This window comes from Bufo bufo, chromosome 1, assembly GCF_905171765.1.
Source record: "Bufo bufo chromosome 1, aBufBuf1.1, whole genome shotgun sequence".
Taxonomy (NCBI): Eukaryota; Metazoa; Chordata; class Amphibia; order Anura; family Bufonidae; genus Bufo; species Bufo bufo.
Genome location: NC_053389.1, coordinates 574,048,596 through 574,070,974, shown reverse-complemented (window position 1 = coordinate 574,070,974; position 22,379 = coordinate 574,048,596). Strand labels below are relative to the sequence as shown.

The 22,379-nt window shown below is 40.6% G+C and overlaps 1 protein-coding gene across 21 annotated transcripts in view; it reads left to right on the top strand.

The window, feature by feature from the left end:
- The window catches only part of CELF2 (CUGBP Elav-like family member 2), a 453,132-nt gene that overhangs the window by 23,674 nt on the left and 407,079 nt on the right, over positions 1-22,379 (top strand). For 17 of the 21 annotated variants that reach the window (XM_040413246.1, XM_040413263.1, XM_040413278.1 and 14 more), the window contains exon 2: positions 3,387-3,443. The exons of the other annotated variants lie outside the window; for them this stretch is intronic. In XM_040413246.1, the coding sequence (XP_040269180.1) occupies positions 3,387-3,443 (57 nt within the window). The remainder of the gene's footprint in view (positions 1-3,386; positions 3,444-22,379) is intronic. 21 annotated transcript variants of the gene reach the window in all.

Here is a 22,379-nt window from a genome sequence, read left to right as displayed (position 1 = left end):
GCATGTAGCAAGCATTGGGCTAAAAACGAAATTTCACTTTGGGGGGTGTTGTATTGGTATTTTATATTATGAGCAATATAGGTAATAAAGTTAGGAGGTTCTGTTTCGGTCCCTTGTTCCTGTTCATCTTCTCCAATCTTAGTTTTGCAAATAAAATCACCCTGGCTGATATTTATATTTAGTATATAGGTATTAATGGTATTAGTGAGAGACTCCATTCAGTATGCTTCTATGTTGGCATATTTTGCTTTCTGTTATTTATTAAGTTGTAGTTGAATTTTCTGTTCATTTTGTTCTTCAATTTTCTTCCAGAGAAGCATCTCAATGTTTATTTCCCATTAGCTCCATTTCAATATCTGGTTTTATAGGTTGGCTGAGTTCTGTGAAATATTATGATCATTGTGTAGATGCGTGACTTGTCCTTAATCATGCACTATTTTGAGGCTATATCTTTTATGTGCTTTTATTTTTTTTTGTACTGATTGCTTTGTAATGATTTTTAATGGCTTTAATGGTTTGAATAATGAAGGTTTAGAGAAACAAATATAACAATTGTGACTAGACAGTAAAAAAAAACTATTATTTTTAAATATGATAGCTTTTCATTCTTATTTTAATAAAGGCAAAAACTTGTTCATTCCATAAGTACCAGTTAAAGTTATAATATTTACTTTTTGTGACTCTACATTTCTTATTTCCCATGTATGTATTTCTTACGTAAACTGAACCACAGTACAGAGAAAATACTGATATATGACAATATCTCAGGCTTCCTGTACATTGCATGTGCAGCCTGTATGGCAGTAAATGGAGAGTGGATGGCTCCCTAGTGCATGCTCTGTTAGGTGCTTATCCCCTGGTGCCGGTGCTTCTAGGGGAGAATACCAATGTACAGAGTCCAGTTGAACATATCACAATTTTTGTTCTGTTGGACTTTGATAAACCAAATTTCCTTATTCCTTGGTCAAAGCCATAATGAGTTACTGTATGGGTCCATACACTTTTAGGAGCACCATATTATTGCTCTGCACAACTCAGAGGGCCCACTGAAAGAACATATTACATGCAGATATTAGAGTAGAGCTGCATACCTGTCACAGACAGGTTCGCAGGGGCATCACAGTGTAGCGGTGATCCCATAGAAAAGAATAGAGACGCAGTGCAAATCGCATTTGTGCTGTGCTGATTTTTTTGTAATTCAGAAGTCATAGTCATGGCAAATGTACAACTTGCACGCCCTCCATTTCTATGGAATCACCATTACACTGCAATGCCCCTGCAATTCTGGCTATGATCAGTGTAGCCGTACCCTAAACCTGGTTAGATTTGTATCCATGACCTCAGCAGTGCTTGACAGTAGCAACAGCTATTCTCTCATATACTACTACTACTACTGCATTAGGGTTGCACCCAAAAAATGGGAGTGATTCCCTATGTGATGTGTGCACATAAAAATCAAGCTGTGTGCAACTCCCATGAGTAAACAAAGATTGTTTTACAGCAGTCTATGATGGGTTCTCCATAGCTAAATGACATAAATGTCTGCCTTTATTCAGTTATTTTGCCAGCTGATTCAAGAATGAGATATTCCAACTGATTCTCTACTTGTTGAGTGAATCACTCCATGTAACATAGTAACATAGTATATAAGGCCGAAAAAAGACATCTGTCCATCCAGTTCGGCCTGTTATCCTGCAAGTTGATCCACAGGAAGGCAAAAAAGAAAAATGTGAGGTAGAAGCCAATTTTCCCAACTTAAGGGTGAAAAAATTCCTTTCCGACTCCAATCAAGCAATCAGAATAACTCCTTGTATCAACGACCCCTCTCTAGTAGCTATAGCCTGTAATATTATTACACTCCAGAAATTCATCCAGGCCCCTCTTGAACTCTTTTAGTGAACTTACCATCACCACCTCCTCAGGTAGAGAGTTCCATAGTCTCACTGCTCTTACCGTAAATAATCCTCTTCTATGTTTGTGTACAAACCTTCTTTCCTCCAGACGCAGAGGATGTCCCCTCGTCACAGTCACAGTCCTGGAGATAAATAGATGATGGTAGAGATCTTTGTACTGACCCCTGATATATTTATACATCTCCCCTCAGTCGTCTTTTTTCTAAATTGAATAACCCTAATGTTGATAATATTTCAGGGTACTGTAGTTCCCTCATTCCAGTTATTACTTTAATTGCCCTCCTCTGAACCCTCTCCAGCTCTGCTATGTCTGCCTTGTTCACAGGAGCCCAGAACTGTACACAGTACTCCATGTGTGGGCTGACTAGTGATTTGTAAAGTGGTAGGACTATGTTCTCATGACGGGCATCTATGCCCCTTTTGATGCAATCCATTATCTTATTTGCCTTGGCAGCAGCTGCCTGATACTGTTTTTTACTGCTTAGTTTGCTGTTTATTAAAATTCTTAGGTCCTTTTCCATGTCAGTGTTACCGAGTGTTTTACCATTTAGTATGTACGGGTGACTTGCATTATTCCTTCCCGTGTGCATAACCTTACATTTGTCAGTGTTAAACCTCATCTGCCACTTCTCCGCCCAAGCCTCCAATCTATACAGATCCACCTGTAGCAGTATACCATCCCCTTCAGTGTTAAAGCTCATCTGCCACTTCTCTGCCCAAGCCTCCAATCTGTCCAGATCCATCTGTAGCAGTATACCGTCCTCTTCCGTGTCAATTACTTTACACAGTTTAGCGCCATCTGCAAAAATTGATATTTTACTGTGCAAGCCTTCTACAAGATAATTAATAAAATATATTGAAGAGAATAAGGCCCAATACTGACCCCTGAGGTTCTCCACTAGTGACAGTGACCCAATCTGAGTGTGTACCGTTAATAACCACCCTCTGTTTTCTATCACTCAGCCAGTTACTTACCCACATACGTTTTCTCCCAGTCCAAGCATTCTCATTTTATATACTAACCTTTTATGTGGTACAGTGTCAAATGCTTTGGAGAAGTCCAGATATACGACATCCATTGATTCACCATTGTCAAGTCTAGAACTTATCTCCTCATAGAAACTGATTAAATTACTTTGGCATCACCGATCCCTCATGAAGCCATGCTGATATGGTGTTATTTGCTTATTTTCATTGAGAGTCTCCAAGATAGCATCTCTTAGAAAACCTTCAAACTGTTTACCCACAACAGATGTTAAACTTACCGGCAGTAGGGCAGTAGTTTTGTTAGTAGCTACATATATTTTGAGCAATTGTTATGGTTGTATATTTAAAGATGAATAGGTTAATAAAAGTTCAACAAACATCTTGTTCTACTTTCTTGTTCTACTCCTCCTTGTCTTCTTCTTTAATGTCTTCTACTACTTTTATTTTGTACTTTTCCCTAATTATCATTATCCTTTATTTACACAGCCCTGGTATATACAGCATGATAGAGGGGCTCAAAGACAAACAACAGTACAAAAAGAGGTAAAGGGATCATTGCTGAATACGCTTAAAGTGTATAACAAGCCCGTAGAATCAGAAAATCACATTGTATTCCAAGATCTTCCATAAACACTTTTATTCACTAGTGAATAAGGTTACTTACGATTAAATTTCATACTTTGTTTCTTTATTACTATTTTGTATGACTTTGGACTCTTTTTGGAGCTCCAGTCCCTGACGTCTTACTTGTTCTTCTCCATAACACATGAATGTTATCCCATATGTCACTCACATGGTCCATAAATACCATCTCCTATTTCTAATCTGTACTAACGCTTTCAAAGCGTGCTGTGATGTCTAAACCTCCCTTGTGTTAATTCCTATCATCAGTGTGACATATCCCCTGACTGGATCATTTACAAACTGAAGCATATTTTCTTTGGGAACCACTAATTTGTTTATTTTTCTGCATATAGTCAGCCAGTAAGTAATACAAAAAATAACTTTTCAGTTGACATGGAATATTGAATTTTATTAGCTGTAGGTGTATTTTTGTCTGTACTTATGGTAGTTGAGGGAACTATAGTTAAAAGAGTTTTCCGAGACTTTAATACTGATGACTTATCCTCCTGACAGTGTCAATAACAGTTGTAGAGCAGCACTCACGGACCTCGTGAGCACACTGGAATGCAACAGCCGAGCCACAACCGCAGATCCTTAGCAGTCCAACGAATAGTGTACAAAAGGAGGCAACGGCAGCATCTTCAGTGAATTCTTTATTGGACAAGCTTCATAGAATGTGTGTCATAAAACCAGACAACAAGGTTTTGGCTACATGGTAGCCTTTATCAAGCTTAGTGCAGAGTGGTAATATCCACCCTTTTAAAGTGCATGTAACTCCGCCCCCTTAACTGGGGATCCAATACAACATATGTCACCACCTCCAAATGAATAATATAACCACCCATAAATGTAGCATAAGAGTCATCAACACAATGTAATTAAGTAGCAATAGCTAACATGTGTTTACCTTTACCCAAATGAAAGCACACAGTGGCCATCATCCGTGATCATAAGGACTCAACCCATGCATCTCCAGGGACACAGTGCGCATGTTGGTGATCACATAAGCAGTCGTCCCGGATCAGGGGAGCGCGCACTCGCGCGTCATCAACCCCAATAACATGACGAACATATGATCATCGCAGAAGCATCCAGGTCCCGCCTCCTCATTCATTCACAAACCAACAGTAGATGTCCGTGACTCCTGTGCATAGAGCTGTGCACCACTCTCAATACGCGGCATGCACAGCCCCATCCACACCCTGCAGTCCGCCACCACCCCCAGCCCCAATGGCACCCCACCAGAGGCCACATGCCCCGCACCAACCTGTGTCTCACCCAAGCACATGACCAAAAATAAAAACTGACATAAAGGAGCATATAACTACTCTCAGAAACTGTAGGGGGGCGAGGAGCTGCAATATGATATAATGAGGCAATCAAATGTTACCAAGGGACCATAAATTATATCCTACCACATGTGGAGAACGCCGGTAGAATCCCGATGCCACGGATCAACCCATGTGCTCCGCATACAGACACTACATAATGCAAAAAATAAACCATTATTATTTGACAGTATAAAAACAGAGTTAAAAACATCTAACATACACAAATACTGAATAGGATATATCACATCAATCCATAAAAGTTCACCATTGTCACAAAATTAACCAACATTGTTCACATTGAACTCAATATTGAGTCCATGAGGTTGCATAGATTTTAATGCAAAGATCCATTGTAATTTCTTTTTTCTGAGGATGCGTTCTCTGTCCCCACCTCTTCTGAGGGTACCCACTGAGTCTATCACCCGGAATCTGAGTTGGTTGACAGAGTGACCACACTCCACAAAATGTTTAGCGACCGGTTTATCCAGTGCCTTTTTTCTAATCGTACTCTGATGTTTGTTGATCCTTTCCCTAATCTCCATCGTAGTCTCTCCCACATAGCTCAAACTGCACGGACACTGTATCATATAGACCACATATCTAGATCTGCAAGTGTAAAACTGTTTAATCTTATAGCTTTTTCCACTATAAGGATGGACAAAGGTATCCCCCCTGATGAGATTGCCACAGTTACAGCAACCCAAGCAAGGGAAATTGCCCATTTTTCTTGGTGCCAGATAACGCTGTCCATCCCCATGTGTGTCCCCTACATCTGATTTCACCAATTTATCACCTAAACTGGCGTTCCTTTTGTATGCCATTAGTGGCGGGTTATTGAACTCATGTACGGCTGGCAAACCTCTCTGTAAAATGTGCCATTCCTTCCTTGGAATACGAGATATAGATATAGTGCCACTATGTGCGCCAAATGTTGAGACAAAAGGAATACGATCACTAATCCTTGCAGCTGGTCTAGCGTGAAGCGTGGTCTCCCTGTCAACCAAAGCAACTCTTTCTCAGGTCCTCTGTAACAGTCTTTGTGGATATCCTTTCTCTAGAAATTTTTTGCTCATCTCATTAATTCTCACTTCAAATGTATCATCCTCAGAAGCCACCCTCCTCACCTGTAGCATTTGGCTCCAAGGGAGCGAGTCAAGCGTATGTCGTGGATGATTACTGTCAAATCTTAGCAAATTGTTCCTATTTGTTGGTTTCTGAAATAAATTCGTCTTCAACCTCCCCTCATCTACATATACCCTGACATCCAGAAACTGTAATTCCTCCTGACAGGGGTGTGGCCATGGGATCTAATGTGGCCCCAACTTATGTCAACATCTTTATGGCAGAGGTGGAGGACAGGCTGATTTACCAGTCTGCACACCAGGGGGGAGTCCAGTGCTGGTGACGTTACATAGACGACATTTTCATGATATGGAGCGGTACTAAAGAAGCACTCGATGATTTTCATCAGCATCTGAATAATGGGGTCCCTGGCCTGCAGTTTACTGTGACAGCCTCTCAGGAGGAATTACAGTTTCTGGATGTCAGGGTATATGTAGATGAGGGGAGGTTGAAGACTGATTTATTTCAGAAACCAACTGATAGGAACAATTTGCTAAGATTTGACAGTAATCATTCACGATGTATGCTTGACTCGCTCCCTTGGAGCCAAATGCTACGGGTGAGGAGGGTGGCTTCTGAGGATGATACATTTGAGGTGAGAATTAATGAGATGAGCAAAAAATTTCTAGAGAGAGGATATCCACGAAGACTGTTACAGAGGACCAGAGAAAGAGTTGCTTTGGTTGACAGGGAGACCACGCTTCACACTAGACCGGCTGCAAGGACTAGTGATCGTATTCCTTTTGTCTCAACATTTGACGCACATAGTAGCACTATATCTCGTATTCTAAGGAAGGAATGGCACATTTTACAGCGAGGTTTGCCAGAGGTACATGAGTTCAATAACACGCCACTAATGGCATGCAAAAGGAACGCCGGTTTATGTGATAAACTGGTGAAATCAGATGTAGGAGACACACGTGGGGATGGACAGCGTTATCTGGCACCAAGAAAAATGGGCAATTTCCCTTGCTTGGGTTGCTGTAACTGTGGCAATCTCATCGGGGGGATACCTTTGTCCATCCTTATAGTGGAAAAAGCTATGATTAAACAGTTTTACACTTGCAGATCTAGATATGTGGTCTATATGATACAGTGTCCGTGCAGTTTGAGCTATGTGGAAAAGACTACGATGTAGATTAGGGAAAGGATCAACAAACATCAGAGTACGATTAGAAAAAAGGCAGTGGATAAACCGGTCGCTAAACATTTTGTGGAGTGTGGTCACTCTGTCAACCAACTCAGATTCCGGGTGATAGACTCAGTGGGTACCCTCAGAAGAGGTGGGGACAGAGAATGCATCCTCAGAAAAAAGGAATTACAATGGATCTTTGCGTTAAACTTTTTGCAACCTCATGGACTCAATATTGAGTTCAATGTGAACAATGTTAACAACAATGTTTAATTTTGTGCCAATAGTGGACTTTTATGGATTGATGTGATATATTCTATTCAGTATTTGTGTATGTGAGATGTTTTTATACTGTCACATAATAACAATGGTTTATTTTTTGTATTATGTAGTGTCTGTATGCGGAGCACATGGGTTGATCCGTGTCATCGGGACTCTACCGACGTTCTCCACATGTGGTAGGATATAATTTATGGTCCCTTGGTAATATTTGATTGCCTCATTATATCATATTGCAGCTCCTCGCCCCCCTACAGTTTCTGAGAGTAGTTATATGCTCCTTTGTGTCAGTTTTTATTTTTGGTCATGTGCTTGGGCGAAACACCGGTTGGTGCGGGGCATTTGGCGTTTGGCGGGGTGCCATGTGGGGGTAGTGGAGGACTGCAGGGTGTGGATGGGGTTGTGCATGCCGCGTATTGAGAGTGGTGCACAGCTCTTTGCACAGGAGTCACGGACATCTACTGATGGTTTGTGAATGAATGAGGAGGCGGGACCTGGATGCTTCTGCGATGATCATATGTTCGTCATGTGATTGGGGTTGATGACGCGCGAGTGTGCGCTCCCCTGATCCGGGACAACTGCTTATGTGATCACCGACATGCGCACTTTGTTCCTGGAGACACGCGGGTTGAGTCCTTATGATCACGGATGATGCCCACTGTGTGCTTTCATTTGGGTTAAGGTAAACACATGTTAGCTATTGCTACTTAATTACATTGTGTTGATGACTCTTATGCTACATTTATGGGTGGTTATATTATTAATTTGGAGGTGGTGACATATGTTGTATTGGCTCCCCAGTCAAGGGGGCGGAGTTACATGCACTTTAGAAGGGTGAATTTTACCACTCTGCACTAAGCTTGATAAAGGCTACCATGTAGCTGAAACTTTGCTGTCTGGTTTTATGACACACATTCTATGAAGCTTGTCCAATAAAGAATTCAATGAAGATGCTGCCGTTGCCTCCTTTTGTACCTTATCCTCCTGACAGGTCATCAGTATCATCGGGGATCTGACATCTAGGACCCATACCAATCAGCTGTTTGACAAGGCAATGGCGCCCGCTGTAGCACCACAGCCTTCTCCAGCTTTTCCTAGGCTGTTTGACATTTATCGGTCAAATCAAGTGAATGGGGCTGAGCTGTGATAACAAGCACAGCTGTTGTACAATAAACAGTGCTGTGCTTGGTGAACACAGAGAAGGCTGAGGTGCTTACGGTAGTGCTGGTACCTTCTGAAACAGTTGATTAGCAGGGGTCTTGTGTGTCGGACCTCCAGTGATCAGATACTGATGACGTATCCAGAGGATTATTCTCAAAAAAAAATTGGTAGCTTTCTCTCGCTGAAAATGATTTTTGATGGATCATATGACCGCAGTGGCACTGGATTTTGACAGGAACTGATGAAGTGCTGTACATTAACCCCTTAAGGATCCAGCCATTTTTCACCTTAAGGACCAGGCCATTTTTTGCAAATCTGACGTGTCACTTTATGTGGTGATAACTTTAAAACACTTACTTATCCAGGCAATTCTGAGATAGTTTTTTCGTCATGTATTGTACTTCATGACAGTGGTAAAATTGAGTAATTTTTTTAAATTTTATTTATAAAAAAAATCCAAAATTACCCCAAATTTTGAAAAATTAGCAAATTTTCTAATTTCAATTTCTCTACTTTTATAATAGATAGTAATACCTCCAAAAATAGTTATTACTTTACATTTACCATATGTCTACTTAATGTTTTTATCATTTTGTGAATGCCATTTTATTATTTGGAGACGTTAGAAGGCTTAGAAGTTTAGAAGCAAACCCACTTTTTCAGGACCAGTTCAGGTCTGAAGTCACTTTGTGAGGCTTACATAATAGAAACCACCCAAAAATGACCCCATTTTACAAACTGCACTCCTCAAGGTATTCAAAACTGATTTCACAAACTTTGTTAACCCTTTAGGTGTTCCACAAGAATTAATGGAAAATAGAGATAACATTTCACTTTTTTGGCAGATTTTCCATTTGAATCCATTTTTTCCAGTTACAAAGCAAGGGTTAACAGCCAAACAAAACTCAATATTTATGGCCTTAATACTGTAGTTTACAGAAACACCACATATGTAGTCGTAAACTGCTGTACGGGCACACGGCAGTGCGCAGAAGGAAATGAACCACATACGGTTTTTGGAAAGCAGATTTCAATGGGATAATTTTAAGCTGCCATGTCACATTTGAAGACCTCCTGATGCACCCCTAGAGTAGAAACTCCCAAAAAGTGACCCTATTTTAGAAACTACACTCCTCAAGGTATACAAAACTGATTTTACAAACTTTGTTAACCCTTTAGGTGTTCCACAAGAATTAATGGAAAATAAAGATGAAATTTCAGAATTTCACTTTTTTGGTAGATTTTCTATTTTAATCCATTCTGTCCAGTTATAAAGTAAGGGTTAACAGCCAAACATATCTCAATATTTATGGCCCTGATTCTGTAGATTACAGAAACACCCCATATGTGGTCATAAACTGCTGTACGTGCACACGGCATTGAGCAGAAGAAAAGGAACGCCATACGGTTTTTGGAAGGCAGATATTGCTGGACTGTTTTTTTGAGACCATGTCCCATGTGAAGCCCCCCTGATGCACCCCTAGAGTAGAAACTCCAAAAAAGTGACCTCATTTTAGAAACTATTGGATAAGGTGGCAGTTTTGTTGGTACTATTTTAGGGTACATATGATTTTTGGTTGCTCTATTTTACACTTTTTGTGAGGCAAGGTAACAAGAAATAGCTGTTTTGGCACCGTTTTTATTTTTTGTTATTTACAACATTCATCTGACAGGTTAGATCATGTGGTATTTGTATAGAGCAGGTTGTTACGGACGCGACAATACCAAATCTGAAAAAAAAAAAATTTTTTGTGTCTCCATATTCTGAAAGCCATAGTTTTATTTATTTTTTGGGCGACTGTCTTATGTAGGGGCTCATTTTTTTCGACGAGATGAGGGTTTGATTGGCACTATGGCAAAATGGCTTTTTTCACACCGTTTTTAGTTTTCATTTTTTTATGGTATTTACCTGAGTGGTTAGGTCATGTGATATTTTTATAGAGCAGGTTATTATGAACGCAGCGATACCTAATATGTCAACTTTTTTTTATTTATGTAAGTTTTACACAATGATTTCATTTTTGAAACAAAAAAAATCATGTTTTAGTGTCTCTATAGTCTGAGAGCCATAGTTTTTTCAGTTTTTGGGCGATTATCTTAGGTAGGGTAAGATTTTTGCGGGATGAAATGACAGTTTGATTGGCACTATTTTGGGGTGCGTATGACTTTTTGATCGCTTGCTATTACACTTTTTGTGATGTAAGGTGAACTAGATAATGAGGAGAACGAGGATGACAACAGGAAAGTGGGTTTATCCTCGTCCTCACTGGGGCTCTCGGAGTCGGAGAACATCCAGCGTGCCATCTTCTAACGCTAAAGTGGAGTGTGTGTGTGTGTGTGTATGTAAAACTTTATTTAGTGTGTGTGTGTGGGGGGACGGTGTGTTTTTACATATACCCTACCCGAACCCACCCTAACCTAACAGAAAAAAATATATAAAGCTAAATAAATAAAAAACTGGCAAACCCCAAATAGTGGTAAAAAAAAAAGGGATTCAATACCCGAAAAATTGCTCACACCCCAAAAACTGGGGTGGGCGATGCGCTAACAGTGGCCAGACGCTCTTTTACGGCTAAGTGTCACAGTCAGTGCACCTACAAAAAGAAAAAAAAAGCGCTTGCACCCCAAAAAATGTGGGGAGGTCAAGCTGCAGCACCCCTGGGGGGTCGCACAGCTGAGGGTGCTGTGGACCCCAGACACCCTCAGATCCGGGTGCTGCACACAAAAAAAAAGCACATATTTTTTTACTCTCCCTGCCTAACTAAATCTCTCCCTAAATGTTTATGTGCCAGATGGCACTTTATGGTGGCTCAGGGCCCGCGGATAGCGGCAGATCGCGTGGGAGGCACCAATTACTCTCCTATTTCGGGTCACCGGAGACCCGAATGACCCGGAAATGCTGCAAACCGCAGTTCTGAATTGACCTGCTGTTTGCAGCGATCGCCGATACAGGAGGGTCACAGGATGATGATTTCAGCAGGCACCCCGTTCCGATCACCTCCTGCCGCCCTGTGTCCATAAGAGGTTAATCACATGGCTCTTGTTCAATAATCCACTCCCCCTTCATTTGTGATGTTCCACTCTTCAGGTTAGATCTACTTTTCCCACCAAATAAGCATATGCAGTAGACTGAAACTGTAGACTGCACATAAGCAGTTCTATTTTGGGACTTGCTAAACCCGGTTAGGTTCCTCATGTACAGTTGTGGCCTGGAAAGTGCAGTTTTTTTTACCAGCAATTGATTACCAGTCATATTTATCAAAGAGTTAAATGGGTTTTCCAGGAGTTCAATATTGATGGCCTATCTTCACTGTAGGTCATCAATATCTGACTGATGGGGATCTGATTCCTGGCACCCCCACAGAGGAATTGTTAGAAGAGGCTCATGTTCATTGGTCACATGGCCTGTGTGCAGCTCAGTCCATTTTAAGTGAATGGGTTTGGGCTGCATTACCAAACATAGCTACTATATAATGTACAGGAGTACTCTTCAAACATCTGATAGATGACAGTGTCAGCAGTCGGACCATCGCCGATCAGATATAGATAACCTACTCTGAGGATAGGCCAGCAATATTGAACTCCAGGTAACCCCCTGTAACTAAATTGCTTCTCTTTTTATTAATTTCTCCTTGAGGTAACATATGTTTTTTTAAATAAATTTGGTTCTCAGATATTATGGATTAATTTAAATCTAATTGCTTTCTCACTAAAGATGTCACAGCAGTTGGCTGGCATGTAGGTTACCTTATAGAAGTAATTATACCTATGTCATGCCACTTGTCATTGCAATTTTGAAACTTCACAAATTAATCTTTGACTGTTAAAGGGCCATTCTGAACAAATTCCTGGTTCAAACTTTTTCATACCATCTCCATTTGTCCTTGAAAGTATTGTGACTCATAGTACATCTATACCATAGATGTATTATACACATGTAGTATAATATCTTTTGGTAAAGAAAGATCATTTTTCAATTTGAAATTAAATCAGCCTCTGCAAGTGAGAAACAGCATGCTCATCAAGGGAGATGCACAGAGCAGCTGGATGAAGACATAGAGGTTATATTTGGTACATGTGTTTTTGGCTAATTTTCAAAGTGGCACACTGACAATCATATCCTTCTGATGCTAAGATCCGAAAGCAGATACAACCAGAGGATATTGTGCTTTCAGTACAGATGACCAAATGTCATTGCTGTATCAGTGGCTATTTGATATTATAAATATTCTTGTTTGTATCCTACTATTGACTATCATTACTGACTTTTTTTTATACTAAATCTAGTTTGTTGTTACCCCCTCATACTTCAGATACCTAGTCCTTTATGAATGCGAAGGGCAGAGGCCCACAAGAGCACATAGATTGAATAATAGTCCACAGTAAAGTATATTGTAGTCCGTTCCCTTACTTGCCACCATTTCACCTATAGAAGTGGTTGTCAGGTTGCTTTTGAAGGTTTGGAAACCAGGGGAGAGTCTGATGTGCTGTGGTAGAGCATTCCAGGGGCGATGTATGTGAGAAATCTTGTAGACAGTTGTGTGAGGAACAAAGGTGAACAAAGAAGAAGATCCTTTGAGGATCGAAGATTACGTGTCGGGGTGTATCAAAAAAACAGGTCAGTGATATAAGAAGGACACAGATTGTGGAAGGCCTTATACATAGTTGTTAGTATTTTAAACTGAATTAACTGGGCAATGGGGAGCCAGTGAAGGGATTGGCAGAGGGGAAACGCAGATGAGAAACAAGGGGAGAGGTGGATTAGCTGAGAATAGATTGGAGGGTATGGAGAGTGCAGGATTGGAGGCGACAGAAGAGAATGTTGCTCTAGTCCAGGCAAGAGATGATAAGAGCATGCACTGTCATTTTAGTTTACTCCGGGGTGAGAAGGGCGTGAATACAAGAGATGTTCTTGAGTTGAAAGTGGTAGGTGGTGTTAAGGGTTTAGATGTATGGCTTGAAGGACAGGGCAGAATCAAATGTTATCCCAGCGGACCTGTGAGTTTATGGGGGGTTCCAGTGGTACACCAAGGTTCACACTGTTAGAGGCAGGTGACTACTGTGGGCAGCGATTGGCTGAGCAGCCATCTCCTGGCATTTCTTATGTGTTGAGATAACCACCTTGTAAGCATTTGGACTGTGATGTGAGTATTGCTTTTCTTAATTTTTTTTAATATACCCTTTTTTAAAACCCTTTTCTATAAATTATTCCCATTGATCTCCATTAAAGGGGTTATCCGGACTTTTACTATTGATTACCTCCGCTGATCAGCTGTAAGAGGAGAGAAGAACAGGAAGAGAGAAGCGAGACAGCACATGCGTACTGCATGGCATCATCTCCTCTTACAGCTGATCGGCGTGCCGGGTGTCGGACCCTCGCCGATCTGATATTGATGACCTATCCCGAAGATAGGTCATCAATAGTAAAAGCCCGGACAGCCCCTTTAATGTGTACACTTGCATCTAGAAAATTTTAATTTCTATGGTAAATTTGCCAATCATGGCTCTTCTGAATGTCAGTCACTGAATGAAAGCATTTTTGGAGTTTTGAGTTTTCTGGTTACCATGTATGTCTCTGCCCTTGTTTACAAGAGAGCTCTTTGGGAAATGTGAAAAAAATGCAGATCTAGCCCCTAGCAGAATGATTAACACTTCAGCCAATGTGTTTTTAATTCAGCAAGGACAACTGTGAATGTATTTCTTTATGTTAGTGAGGAAAAATGCTGCTTGGAAACCAGTGCAATAGAAAAGCAGGGATGTATAATCTGGACTTCCAAAGAGTTGTCAGAATGACTGTGATCATTAGACAAAAAATATAGCTAGTTCTCATCCCCTGAAGCCAAGAAACATTTTCCATGCAGCTGCGTATGTTGTCAGACTTTGAAAAATATGAAAAATGGAGAATTGCAAATTATGTAAGAGGATAAATTGGATTCAGAGTGCAGCATATTGTTTTTCAGAGTTGGCTCATAGGACCTGATTTAATTTATTTCATATTATGTTTGTTAATGGCACAATTTTTAACTATATATTTTTTTAGCACATGGGAAGCAGCATCTCATTTCTTTGTTTTCTGGTTTCAAATATTTTAAGGGGTAATTTTAATAAAAAAATTGGGTCAGAGTGGGATAAAATGGTAAACAGCCAGTACTCACCTTACTAAGAGAGCAAGAAGAGAGCTCTGGTATGGGGCATCTTTAAAGACTGTTGGGTCAGTGCTTAAATGACAATCGCCTAAAATAATGTTATGACAATAAATGGCCCCTTTACAGCAGCCTGTGCCACCACAATCCCAGGACAATGCAGGCTCTGCTGGTTGGGAATTACTAGGAATTACTATGAAATTGTTTGAGTTTGGAAAGACAGTGATGTTAAGTATAAAGCCTCATTCACACGTCAGTGTTTCACGGACGTGCGCTGTATGTGTTCTCCACGGACAGCACACGTCCCTATTTATTTTAATGTGTGTATTCACACATCAGTGTTTTAGCACGGTCTGTGGGTCAGTGTTTGTAGCACGAATGAATACTCTATGTTTGTCCGTTCACGGATCCATCACATCCATTATAGTCTATGGGTCTGTGAAAACCACGGATGCCATCCGTGTTGCATCCATGTTTCACAGATCATGAGGAAGAGATGCTTTGAAAATTATTTTTCAGCTGTTCAGTATCAGTGAAACACGGATGCAACACGGACAGCAAAAAACGGACACGCGGACCCAACAGGGATCCTTAACGGACAGCTTCACGGATGCATCACTGACCACCTGCTCGTGGATTTGAGCACGGACGTGTGAATGAGGCTTAATACCTAATGTGTGTACACAGTCACTTGTCCAGAGCATTTGTATATAGTAGGGAATGGTGGATATTTATATAAAGAGGGATAATATCTATTGTCCAGATATTTTATTTATTTAATTTATGTAGTGCCACATACAGAGATCAAAAACACTAACGTAACTATTGGGTCTCACAATCTTAATGAAATCCAGATTAACCTGCAAGCAGTTTTTTGGGAAGTAAGCCAGAGAAACACATAGGGGCACATTTTAGACTCCAGTCTTAATAAGGCCCTGCACTGGCGGTGGATCCGATAACTTCGGCTGGAACCCCTATATAACTTCGGCAGATCCACCACCGCTTCTTACATTTACATTTAGACCATTTTTTAATCCTTCCCCATCCACGCCACAACCACTTTTTTAGACTTGGCGTGAGCGGGGAAAAGTTGCAGATGGCGGTGCAGAGGACTTTTGCGCTGCAGTCTGCACCAGAAATACACCTAATATAGGCGTATTTCTGTTTAATAAACGACCCCCATATAAACTCATTGTAGATTTTGACTTTTATTAGACCTAAGGACCCCATTACTGTAAAGCAGCATTGCTAAATGCTGAGCTATAGTGCTGTCTTTTGTGTATTAGCCAATGAGCAAGACTAAAGACAGTTGTACAAAGCTGTATTATGGCACTCACTGAAATCTCTAGAGACCTACTGACACCTAATATACCTCAATGTGTCCCATATTTCATACGGAGGCGTACAGAGTTTCATATAAATCGGAACAAATGCATGGCTTCATCGGATTACAGAGATTTTCTTCAGAGCTTCTAAGAAAAATACCTCCATTATATGGTGCAGTTGCACAAGGCCTAATTTTCATTTACTGCCTCAATCATAAATACATATTTGTATAGGAAGCAAAGTATTCTACCACGTTCCTCCTTAATCTTCCTGATTAAGTACTGTATATAAGCACCAAAAAGATGGTATCCTGATCCAATGACACTGAAGGCTGCAATACCCCCCAGAACACAGTGCCTAACAGCTCTTAGGACTATGGACCTTGTGTATATAGATTTGCAGTCCACGATGCATAGTTTCAAAAAGCAATGAATTTTGAGGCAAACATGCTATTCAGAAATATGTAGTCGCACTGGTTTTATGGAGCAGGAATGGAAACAATATGTGAACAGTGCTTTCTGGTCTGCCACTACATTTTTCTGATAAGCTTTAGTAAGAGGTTTAGAAATGAAGAAAATTTGAACAACTCTAAGAAGGGAACACTCAACGATGGAACAGCTGTCAGGGCCGAGAAGATGAAAATACAAGGAAGTCTAAGATTAAAGAAAGCAAGGCCTCGGGCATTATCTCTTATATTACAATGACATTCCTCAGTCCTTTCCCCTCCATTTTGTGTAACCATTTGTGATGTGATTGCTTTTTCGAGGTATGTGAGTCTTGTCGCAGCTTGTTTATGGAAAGTGCACAAAGCTGATCTAATCTGATTAGTTGTATTAGGGGATTTATCATAGTTTATATCAACGCAGGTTTATTGGTAAAAGGAAGCATAGCCAAACACACATATAGAGATTTATCAGCTACATGAACTTTTGAGTTTTCTGTGTGGCTCCGAACATCTGAAATATAAACATTTGTTAGCATGAATGAAGAGTGGATGTGAGGAGTATCTCCTTATGGAAGAGTATGTGAGCAGCCCATTGATGTCATTGTTTTCCCAATGTTGGCATTGCAGAAGAATATAACACTCACTTCGGGGTTCATCACATATTAAATCTGATTGCTATTAGATCCATTATGTGATCAGCTTCTCATCAGGTGACCTTTCTAAGGCTACTTTCACACTCGTGTTTGGGGCGGATCGGTCATGGATCCGAACAGACGGTTGTATTATCTTTAACATAGCCAAGACGGATCCGTCATGAACACCATTGAAAGTCAATGGAGGACGGATCAGTTTTCTATTGTGCCAGATTGTGTCATAGAAAACGGATCCGACCCCATTGACTTACATTGTGGCTCAGTTTCGTCAGACGGACACCAAGACTCTGCAAGCAGTGTTTTGGTGTCCGCCTCCAAAGCGGAATGGAGACGGAACGGAGGCAAACTGATGCATTCTGAGCGGATCCTTTTCCATTCAGAAGGCATTAGGGCAAAACGTATTCATTTTGGACCGCTTGTGAGAGCCCTAAACGGATCTCACAAACGGAAAGACAAAACGCCTGTGGGAAAGTAGCCTAACAAACAGGGATTGTCAACTCCTGTAATTAATTTGCCCATTAAACACCTTCTCCCTTGAAATTGGCAACTCTGTGGATGCTGTACTATCAAGGCGCTCTACCCACATTTTCTCCTTTCCCCTGGTTGAACTTGATCGACATGCATCTGTTTACAACCCTACTATGTAAGCATGGTCATTAAATATATATATATATATATATATATATATAGCATGGCTTGCATAGAAGTAAATATATATATATATATATAGCATGGCTTGCATAGAAGTTAATATTAAAAACTAGGATTCTAGAAGTTTTTGAATGGTTAGGCTAGGTTCACATCTGCACTAGTATTTCAGTTTTTTGGTCTATCACAGGACCAAAAAAATGGAAATAATGGCATTACCGGATCCTTTTTATGATGGACACCAACAGTGCCCAACGGACTACATTGATTGTAATGGGGTCCATCAGGTGTCTGCCATGGTATCAAGAAGAACACAGCATAATTCACTATATTTTTTTTCCATTTTTTAAATGGGATTTTCAATAGATGTGAAAGATGTGAGCCTTGCCTTAGAGATGTGTATGCTCCTTATGATCTGTATAATGTAGCTATTCTTTTATTTCTTCATGGTTAATAGTAATTGTATTCTCGTGAATTGGCATATTATTTACACGGGGTGAAACCTCAACTGCATGTTTTCCGGCATGTGTATTGCACAGCCCAATCATTTATACATAATACTACACGATAAGGCTAGAAGTAAATTTTTATCACAATGACCCATTAGCCTAGTATTATCCTACAGTCTGTAAAGGCTCGTCACTAATGAGACTGTCACATTTCTTCACATTCTACCGATTCATAACACAGGTAGATGCCAACATTGTGCCATTGATTAGACCCTCTCAGCCTCCTGATCACAGATAGCTATTTATGGTAGCAGCTACTCAGGGGAATGCAAGTCAGAAAATGGAACTGCATGAAAAAAAGATTCCAAATAGTCTTCTGATAATACATTGTCTAGATCTGTACAATATATCAACAAGGGGTGAAGGCTCTTATCTGTTTTTTTTGTCATTGAAATATAGCGGTACATAGATTTCTCGCTAAAAGCATGTCACATTAAAGTTGTATTTGGGTTCTCTCACACCTTTTACCATTATTTCACTGTCAGACAGCATGGTCTTTTTGTTTAAATCTCAATGTTAACAGTTTAATCCTGCATAGATAATTAGAGTAGGCTATCAAGGCATTAACTCTTTATCCATGTACCATATTCTTAACACCTGTCGTGAGAACAGGAGCCTTGTATCCCACAGGGACCTCCAAAATGAGTAGAGAGGCAGGTCAGGCATGCACCCTGTGGCTCCATTCATCTCTACAGGGGACCGCTGGAAAAGTTGAGCACTGGCAGTTCTACATGCTCCATTCATTTTGAGGACCCTACATAGTACAGTGCAGTGCCACCATTCTCATGAATGATTGGTGGTAGACCCAGCATTTGGACTCTACCTATTTAATAGTTGACCACAATCCTCTGGATAGTGGATAACATTGTATAACTGGAATGCCCCTTTAATTGTAGTCTGTTAAGGGTTTTGTTAGCATGTTGTTATATTGAATGTATTGAATTTGCATCTTGAGAAATCGGTGAGCTTTCCAAAATTTGTAGTAAAGTAAAGACTATCTACACCTTCTTGGGCAATTTGTTTATTATTGCATTGTACTCATTTTGAGCAAAAAATATTTTTATTAAAAATATGGCGTCCTTTTTTTCTGACATGCTCTAGCAGCAGCCTGTGGATTTTTTGTCTTTTCAGTCATCTGGAGAGCAGGCAGACTCCTTATATCTGCTCTCTGATATTATAAACACTCATTAAAGCTCAATCTATGGCTGCAACGATTACTTGAATCGATCGGGTAACTCGACACAAAAAAATCCTTGATGCTAATTTTTTGCATCGAGGATTCGTTTGTGTCATGTGACCACGGAGCGTGAGTGAAGCGCTTGCTGTTACTCACGCTCCGTGGTTTCCCGCCGGCCCGCACTGTGCTGCACTGTATCCTGACACATTGTCAGAACACAGGGCACTTTGGGAGCTGAAGGCACGGACGAATTATGGCACTGGGGGAGCTGATGGCGCTGAGGACTGATGGCAGGGGGGTCTGATGAGTTGTTTTTAACCTCCTTAGAGGTAATCCCGAGTGTGGCTCGGGGTCACATTACACTGCAAGCAGCGGTAACCATGAGCCACACTCGGGACCACCATGAGGTAATTTGAACGGCACAGGGATGGATCCGGACAGCACACAGTGTGATATTCGCATTTCTGGAGCGTGGCCCGAACTTCCGGCCTCAGCTCCGGAAGTTTGTACCGCTCCGGGTACAAAATAAAATATCGTACCGCCAGGGAGGTTAAAGTAAAACGTTCTTTAATATTTTTTCTTATTAGAATACTCGATTAATCATTGGATTAATCGATAGAATACTTGATTACTAAAATAATCGATAGCTGCAGCCCTAGCTCAATCCTTATCTTACTGATAAGAATATGGCTTAAATAAGTGTTTATGACCTCTCAGTAGTTTAGAGATAAGGATTATTAGATGACCGGAAATTACCACACAGCTAGAAAAACAGAACAGCTCAATATTTTTAATAAAGGCGCATTGAAAAAAAAATTTTTAGCCAAAAATTCAATTATTAAAAAAAAAATGCCTCCGAAGGCGTACATAGCCTTTAAGGGAGAAAACATATATAGATTTTACTTTTAATATGGGGCTTATGATGCACACTAAGTCACCCAAGGTCATAATACATACTTCAGGGAGAAGTGATTGAGAACCAGACTCCTTAATGGTTTCTATTTTTAGGGTATTTGCCTCACAGGTGACATTTTTACTTCTGTGTTGCGGTTCATCCCACAGACACCTTCCGGTAAATGCCCCTTGTAGCAAAGGATTGTGTTGCTCAGCTACTTTGCATTATTTTTATATACTTTATATAGCTTTTTAATAGGCTACACTAAATCAAGGCCTTACTAGAGGAAATTAGGTTGTATCGGCTTCCAACTGTTTCAAATAACATTTATATTAGATGAAGCACTAGAAGGAAACATGTTGTAGAATACTAAAAAAGTACAGTTATGAGTCGCATATGTTCAAAGGTAGAACTTGTAACTAGGGATAGATAGATAGATAGATAGACTAATTGACAAAAAATATATCATTTAATTAGACACTGGGTCTTGCCACAAAAGTTCATAAAAGTGCTTCCTCTGATGCACTATAAAAAGGCCCTCAGATGCCTACCTTTGGGTTCCGCAAGATATTGTTGACTGCTAGACATTCTTTTACAAGACACTTGAAGATATTTTACTCAATTGAGAGACTTTGAGAGGGGGTGTATCATTGGACTGAGAGAAACTGTCACCGCCAGTCTGGCAGACGTTCTTCTCTACCTCTTGTATGATGTTCTTTGTTTTGGTTTCACTTTCTCATCTCCTTTCCTTCTGCCAGGTGTCACTTATTTAGACTAATCGTCTTCCTTTATATTCCCTCCCATACTGCCTCAATTTGCGGTTTATACTACTTCCTGGATGAAGTGTTCACTGCTGGAGGCTGCTTCTGCTGTTTGCTCAGATAAGTCCTTTACTTTATTGTGTTTCCTTGCTGGCTTGTTTCTAGGTGACCCTGACTCCGTCCGTATTAAGTGCAGGGAGCCGGTGGTCGTTTCCCCTCACTATTATAGGGTTTTCAGGTGTCACACAGACTTAGGTACGTGGGCATGCAATCGTCTACCATTGAGACCCTTTCATGTGAATAGCAGTCAGGGAGAGCTCTTAGGGTTTTATAGGGCTTACCTATAAGCTCCTTAGTTTGGGATCAAGCCAGTCGCTCGTTTATTCATAAGTTCCAGCTATCTGCAAACTTTACCCGTGACAGAAACAGAATGGTAATTTTGATGAATTGCCTACCATCTAGGCCCTTTTGACCTAGCTGTTAGTAGGTGTTGTGTCAGTAGTTACATGAGGAAACACACACACAGTGAACAGGCTCCAGACAGCCGAAACAAACAACCAGTATAAAAGATGGTTTTAACCACTGAAAGTATGAGTAGCTCTCACAGTTTTGTTGTCCACCATCCAGCCACAGGTTGCACCTTCATAACCCACCCCTATCTCTGTCAGGACCATTTCCAGGCAACTAGCAGTAGGAATTTGGTGTCATGGCTCCCATTATGTGACCAGCCATTGACAGCCAGTCACCGTCTCCTTCATTTACAGTAGTGTCGTTAATGATAAACCTAGACTGTTATGCACTGAAACCGTATTAAATCCAGGTTCTGTTTGGGATCCCATAATGGTCAGGTTCGAGTATGGAGGCCTCATGGTAAGCGCTTAAATCCTGCCTTTCTCTGGAGCGATACTGCTGGTGTGATGATCGCATATGACTGTTAGTCACCCCAGTATTGATATGAGGAGCACTAAAATCTCATTTATATATGCAGGACATATGGCCACATGTGTTTCTACTCATGGCAGGACTTTCAATTGGTATTTTTTAATAGTATAATGCTCATCCACACACAGCAAGGGTTTCCCAGTAATGTCTCCTCTAGATTGCAACACTTCCTTGGCCTGCCCAGTTTCCAGATTTTTTGCCAATAGAGCACATATGCGACCAGCAGGGACGCCAGCTTCAGCAACCTATGAGTGTTCAGGATTTATAGGCCCAGCTGTAACATTTATAGGCCCAGCTGTGGGAAAATGTAACCTGAAAGACGGGGGCACAC